The sequence below is a fragment of the Octopus sinensis genome, linkage group LG25 (genome assembly GCF_006345805.1).
Source record: "Octopus sinensis linkage group LG25, ASM634580v1, whole genome shotgun sequence".
Lineage (NCBI taxonomy): Eukaryota > Metazoa > Mollusca > Cephalopoda > Octopoda > Octopodidae > Octopus > Octopus sinensis.
This window is the reverse complement of record NC_043021.1, coordinates 191,444-198,943: the sequence shown is the minus strand read 5'-3', so window position 1 is coordinate 198,943 and position 7,500 is coordinate 191,444. Positions and strand designations below refer to the sequence as shown.

The 7,500-nt window shown below is 35.5% G+C and overlaps 3 protein-coding genes across 5 annotated transcripts in view; all 3 read left to right on the top strand.

Annotated features, from left to right (window-relative positions):
- Window positions 1-2,718, top strand: part of LOC118767940 (cyclic nucleotide-gated olfactory channel-like) — a 116,581-nt gene extending 113,863 nt beyond the window's left edge. Inside the window, 2 exon segments of the mRNA XM_036513420.1 lie at window positions 1,562-2,693; window positions 2,696-2,718. Of these exon segments, the coding sequence (XP_036369313.1) occupies window positions 1,604-2,693; window positions 2,696-2,718 (1,113 nt within the window). The 5' untranslated portion in view covers window positions 1,562-1,603.
- Window positions 239-694, top strand: LOC115224257 (cyclic nucleotide-gated olfactory channel-like). Its single transcript, XM_029795065.1, has one exon. The coding sequence runs from the start codon at window positions 239-241 to the stop codon at window positions 692-694; it is 456 nt and encodes a 151-aa protein (XP_029650925.1).
- LOC115224294 (serine-rich adhesin for platelets-like) overlaps window positions 670-7,500 on the top strand; it is a 193,970-nt gene continuing 187,139 nt past the window's right edge. For 2 of the 3 annotated variants that reach the window (XM_036513417.1, XM_036513418.1), the window contains exon 1: window positions 695-962. In XM_036513417.1, the coding sequence (XP_036369310.1) occupies window positions 706-962 (257 nt within the window). In that variant the 5' untranslated portion in view covers window positions 695-705. Of the gene's footprint in view, window positions 963-7,500 lie in introns of all 3 variants that reach the window. The other variant, XM_036513419.1, reaches the window with a different exon arrangement.

Here is a 7,500-nt window from a genome sequence, read left to right as displayed (position 1 = left end):
ACGCTGTGGCGGCTGCAGCGGCGGCACTGCAGCAGCACAGGGTACACCATCAGGTGATAACGAGGCCTCTTCGAATGCGGCGGAACCGGCAGGTGGAACTCTATCGCATTGGTCGAAACTACGGACCACAGTTCAAATTGCAAGCGCCGTGAAACAACGATCGAAACGTCGCTACAATCACCACCGCCAGGATTCCTTCTTACGCAAGTTCTCGACTCGCAACAACAGCAACATCGATATGGAAAGTGATTCAGAAGACGAAGGTTTGGCTTTACAAGTGGAACGCAAGGAAGAAGAGAAACGTAACCATCACTACGTGCTTAGTCCCGAGGGAACGTTTATGATGTATTGGCTCTTCATGTTGACACTGGCTGTTCTTTATAACCTTTGGACGTGTATAGCGCGAGAGGCGTTCCAAGAAATACAACTTCAACACATAGCTCTTTGGACCAGCTTGGATGTCATTTGTGATGTCATCTACTTAACAGACATCGTCGTACAGTTCCGTACCGGATATTTAGAGCAAGGTTTACTCGTGTACGACTCGAAAAAACTCAGCAAAAACTATTACTCTTCATCAGACTTCCGTATGGACGTTGCATGTTTAGCCCCATTAGACTTCTTACAGTTCGCCATTGGTTGGCATCCAATACTTCGTTTCCCCCACGCTTTCTCAAGGTATACAGGTCTTTAAGATGCAGTCATATGTTAGAATCCCGGACGCCTTATCCTAACCTATTTCGGGTGGCAAATCTCACCCACATACTCTTCTTGGGTGCTCATTGGTTTGCAGCATTTTTTTACCTCATTTCGGAAGCGGAAAATTTCGTCGGAGACTGGACCTACCCTCAACCTGTTGGGGAGTACTCCTCGGTGACTCGGAAGTACCTATATTCACTGTTTTGGTCAACCCTGACGTTGACCACCATAGGAGATCTTCCTCCACCAACCACAAACTGGGAGTAAGTACCACATATACAATAATTACTCTTCTTTCTTTCATTTATCTATATATTCTATTGTTTTATTTGTATATTTATATTCAAAATTGCTCACCATTTATTATAACAATGAAAAATGCCATTAACATGTCTCTCTTCTCTTTGCCATTTTCTACCTTAGTTTATCTCTCCAACAATCTCTTTCTATCTCTTCCTCTTTATCATCTATCTATCTATATATCTGTTTGTTTGTCTGCCTGTCTCTTTTTCTGTCTACACACACACATATATATATACATATATATATATATATCTATATATATATATATATATATATATATATATATACATATATATATATATATACATATATATATATATCAATATATATATATATATATATATATATATATATATATATATATATATATATGTATATATGTATATATGTATACATACATACATGCATGCATGCATGCATGCATACATACATACATACGTACATACTTACATACATACATACATACATACATACATATAAAGTGTGTCTGTATGCGCATGCACATCGTACACCCACTTTCTTCACTCAACAAATGATATTTTTCTTCTTTCTGTTGTAGTTTTGTCAAGACGAAATAGAAGGCAGAATCCAACCTCACAAAATGGACGACAAACCAAAAGAAGGGTCAAATGCGGGACCCTTCACAGACAGAGCTGCAGGGAAACCAAGTGAGGAATCTTCTGAGAAAGAACCCGATATCGATGCCGCGAAGCTTGAGAAAATCTCTCGTCTTTTGGCCAGAAAACGCGCCAACGCTGTGGCGGCTGCAGCGGCGGCAACTGCAGCAGCACAGGGTACACCATCAGGTGATAACGAGGCCTCTTCGAATGCGGCGGAACCGGCAGGTGGAACTCTATCGCATTGGTCGAAACTACGGACCACAGTTCAAATTGCAAGCGCCGTGAAACAACGATCGAAACGTCGCTACAATCACCACCGCCAGGATTCCTTCTTACGCAAGTTCTCGACTCGCAACAACAGCAACATCGATATGGAAAGTGATTCAGAAGACGAAGGTTTGGCTTTACAAGTGGAACGCAAGGAAGAAGAGAAACGTAACCATCACTACGTGCTTAGTCCCGAGGGAACGTTTATGATGTATTGGCTCTTCATGTTGACACTGGCTGTTCTTTATAACCTTTGGACGTGTATAGCGCGAGAGGCGTTCCAAGAAATACAACTTCAACACATAGCTCTTTGGACCAGCTTGGATGTCATTTGTGATGTCATCTACTTAACAGACATCGTCGTACAGTTCCGTACCGGATATTTAGAGCAAGGTTTACTCGTGTACGACTCGAAAAAACTCAGCAAAAACTATTACTCTTCATCAGACTTCCGTATGGACGTTGCATGTTTAGCCCCATTAGACTTCTTACAGTTCGCCATTGGTTGGCATCCAATACTTCGTTTCCCACGCTTTCTCAAGGTATACAGGTCTTTAAGATGCAGTCATATGTTAGAATCCCGGACGCCTTATCCTAACCTATTTCGGGTGGCAAATCTCACCCACATACTCTTCTTGGGTGCTCATTGGTTTGCAGCATTTTTTTACCTCATTTCGGAAGCGGAAAATTTCGTCGGAGACTGGACCTACCCTCAACCTGTTGGGGAGTACTCCTCGGTGACTCGGAAGTACCTATATTCACTGTTTTGGTCAACCCTGACGTTGACCACCATAGGAGATCTTCCTCACCAACCACAAACTGGGAGTAAGTACCACATATACAATAATTACTCTTCTTTCTTTCATTTATCTATATATTCTATTGTTTTATTTGTATATTTATATTCAAAATTGCTCACCATTTATTATAAACAATGAAAAATGCCATTAACATGTCTCTCTTCTCTTTGCCATTTTCTACCTTAGTTTATCTCTCAACAATCTCTTTCTATCTCTTCCTCTTTATCATCTATCTATCTATATATCTGTTTGGTTGGTCTGCCTGTCTCTTTTTCTGTCTACACACAACATATATATACAGATATCTATATATATATATATATATATATATAATTAAACATATATATATATATATACATACATACATTTTTAATTACCTTTCTTCGTTCTATATCTGATATATTTGTTTATCTTGTTTTCTGTTTGTTTTTCTGTCTAAACTATGCCACACATGAACACGAAATACGAATTAACACACGAACACAATCAATCCCACCCCTATATATATATATATATATATATATATATATATATATATATATATATATATGTATGTGTGTATATATACAAACATTCATACACACACAAAAACATATATATATATATACACGCACATATATTTACACATTTATACATACAAAACCCATTGTCACAAATTACCCTATTTTTACGCATTCATCTTTAATGTTAGGAATTCTGTATAGATGCATTTTCTCTGATATCACATGCTCGTAGGTGTACACAAGGGTGCATACACTTGCATACGTGCATAGATGCAGCGATATAGCATATATCTATATGAAGTAGGCAACCGATCACCACCAGGTATACACACATAAATATGTTTATATATATACATTCACAACAACAACAACAACAACAACAAAACAACAACAACAACAGCAATAGCAACATTGATACAATTAACAGAATAAAGAACTCAATACATAAAGTTAAGCATTTATCTTTTAAGAGGTTTGTGAAGTTCCGCCAAAAGTGAAAAGTTTCTTTAGATAAATTGTTGAAGATGTGAAGTTTATTTCCAGCATTATTTGGCCACTTCCACACTATCATAGGAATATGAAGACCTACCTCGATAAAATTTTTCTAAAACAGGTGGTCGAATAGAATATCCTTGGTGTTCACCGGAACTCAAAGCACTAAATCTGTTCTATGGGATTACTTAAAAGATTAAATTGTATGACACAAAAACACAAACGGTCAACGAATTGAGGATAGCCACTGAACAAGAAACTGGAAATAAGAAATGAAGTCAGATTAAAAATTTAACCATTTGTTTACCATAAATATGTAACAAATGCAAGCGGGGGGGATGAGCCTTAGCATCGAAATATGTATGTATATATATATATATATATATAATATTATATATATATATATATATATATATACTTTGATACTTTGATAGGTTCGGCCAGTATTGGCCCAAGCTATTCCTAACTTAAGACCACCACCTGGTATATATGTATACTCACACACACACACATATATATATATAATTATAAAATAAAGGATAAAATCGTTAACAATTTTATCAGTGGCCGTATATATATAAAAAAAATATATATCATTGCTATAATTTTAAACTGCCATATGTCCAAATTTGGCCAAATGCGATTTTTTTTTTTGCAATATATATTTTTGCCTGCAATAGCCGGCTCTTTTGTTCAAACTATCGTATCTCCAGCTGCTTCAGATGCCAAGATATCCAAAATTGTCAAAGTGTAGTACAAAGGTTTTGCTATGGAATGGTGAAACTAGTTTTTCGTTTTCTGAAAAAGCCACGTTTTGGAGATACGACATTTTGCATAACAGCAACGACATGTATGTATGTTATATATATTATATATATATATATATATACTATATTATATAATATATATATATATATATATATATATATATACATATATATAATATATATGTATGTGTATAAAATATATGTTCTTGTAATCACAAGTAATATTGGAATATGATAAAAGTGTGGTCAATACTTGAATATGAATCTTTTTGTAAACATTTTCATAAAAAAATAGGATTATACAAAAAAAAATGGTTATATAAAATGGATAACATTCGCTTATATTAATTTGATATTTATTAACAACTACTGGCAGGGGCGAAAATACGATTGATTGAAGAAAGATATTGGAAACTGCTCAAAATTTAACCTGAAGTCGGTGATTGTGTTGGTTTGTGCTCCTTAGCAAGACCTTAGGGAAGATCAGTTTGAAATTTGTTTCTTTTCTTCTTTTTTTAATGAAAATTTTGTTGTTCGTAACTATGGTTTCATATTAACTTCATGTAAGGAACACGCAGAGTTAAAAACGTCTATCAGATTGATCATGATATCGGAATCAATATTATTAAAGGAGAATTGATACGTGAATGTAGGAAAATAAATATAAATAAAATATACATATATATCTTAACAACAACAACAACAACAACAACAACAACAACAGTGACATACACCTTCCATTTTCACAGTCACGTGGATGGGAATGTGATTGTGGAATTCATAAGATAAATATGCAATAAGCGCTTTTGATAAACTACATGTAGTAGTTTGTAAACAAACACTGAGTTCTGTTTTGCGATTGGTTTGCTTGAAATTAATCTATTACTATCTATCTATCTATCCATCTATCCATCTATCTATCTATCTATCTATCTATCTATCTATCTATCTATCTATCTATCTATCTATCTATCTATCTATCTATCTATTTATCTGTCTGTATGTCTGTCTGTCTGTCTGTCTGTCTGTCTATCTACTATCTATCTGTCTGTCTGTTGTCTGTTTCTCTCTGTCTGTCTCTCTCTCTCTATCTATCTATCTACCTGTCTGTCTGTCTGTCTGTCTGTCTATCTACCTATATATCTCTCTACACACATGGTGTACGTATTCTTATCCAAGAATACCTACGTCCCCATCAGGCAGGCTTGATAATTGTTGACAGATCTCTTACAATATGAAGCCATTGGTAGCCTTGTTTCCTCAGCAGTTTGGCTTAGCTCCATTTCTCTTAAAGTTCCGCAGGCTCGTACAAGGCTTAGCTTACTCAGCATATGTCATCATTGTTTGAACCCTCAACCAGGACTTTAAGAACACCATCGAAGTAATGTAGGAACTGGTCCGAGCAGTTGCTGCCTTAGCAAAAGCCATGTTGGACTCGATTCAGAAGATTCTCCTTCTTCAGGAAGTCAGTTATTCTTGGTCTCACCGCTCTTTTAATTACTTTGGTGCTGTTGGAGGTGAGCGAGGGTTAACTGCGAGGCACCTGTTTCAATGTTTAAAGTCTAGGATGACAGATTGAGAACAAAAATATTTGAGCATATGACCAAGGATGTGTGTGAGAGAGTATGGGCTGGCGTGCGCGTGGGTGTGTCTGTCTGTCTGTCTGTTTGTCTGCCTGTCTCTCTCTATATATGCGTATACATACATATGTATACGCATACAAACATGCATATGGGTATGTATATATATATATATATTATATATATATATATATAATATAATATGAATATATAATATATAGATAGATATATATTACACACATATACATACATATACATATATTTATATATATAGCATGCATAATTACATAAATTTTCGATACACTGATGTGTAGGAAGACACACGGGTCTACAAAGACATGGAGAGTGTGTGTGTGAGAGAGAGAGAGAGATAGAGAGAGGGAGAGAGAGAGAAATAAAAGATAAAAGAGATAGATCGATAATTAAACTAATATATAGAAATATAGTTTGGTCGGGAGAGATAGATAGATGAATAAATAGATAGATAGATAGATAGAATAGATAGATAGACAGATAGATAGATAGATAGATAGACAGATAGATAGATAGATAGATAGATAGATAGATAGGAATTATGAATGGTTGATGGCGAAACACACAAAGATAGATAATTATGGTATATCAATGTAAAGAACAAGAAATAAATACAGACAGATTGGTGATGAGAGAGATAAATATATAACTATTTCGATATCTTGATAGCTTGATGAAATAACGAGTGATGGGCATAGATGGACAGACAAACACAATTAGATAGAGGGGGGGAGGGAGATAAAACCAAAGTTAATAACTTTTAAATTCCATCATTTCTTGCCACAGCCAACGGATCTGGCTATCCATCGCCATCGGAATTTTTGAAGAAAATTTCGCCCTAATTCTTCCAATTAAGTGGCAATTACTATATTATTGTGGAGATAGCGGAATATTCGTTCGTGATGCTACAGAACTAATTCTGTCTAATTGAATTTCTCAGTTGTTCAGCGGGCAAATAATACAAGCTATTCGGTAAAATGCCTAAATATACCATTTATACTGTATCCTTTTGTCTTTTTCATTAGAAAACCTATTATAAGCTTGTTAAGTGAATTATATCAATGTAAGACATTCTGATTTGGTTGAGTAAGTAACGTAGTGGCAGCGCCGTAACAGCGCCTGAATTGCATTCAGTCACTGCAGATGAAGAGAACATACCTAGCACTCATTTCTGAGCGAAAAACTTTCAATGTTTCTTTATCTTTATTTTGTCGATTTTGTTGTTATAGGTTAGCATTGCCATATTAAGGATTTTCAATTATTCATAAACTGAATTTCCATTCATACATAACTGAAACGGACCAGTAAACTTGGTGGATATAATCATATTTCATAAGCAATAATAAATAGCCAACAAAAGTCTTGTTATATATTCTATTCTATTCTAGGCACAAGGCCCGAAATTTCGGGGGAGGGGGCTAGTCGATTAAATCGGC

Bases quoted from the DNA above. Each gene is read 5' to 3' on its own strand.
- LOC115224257 (XM_029795065.1), top strand. From the start codon at position 239: ATGGAAAGTGATTCAGAAGACGAAGGTTTGGCTTTACAAGTGGAACGC.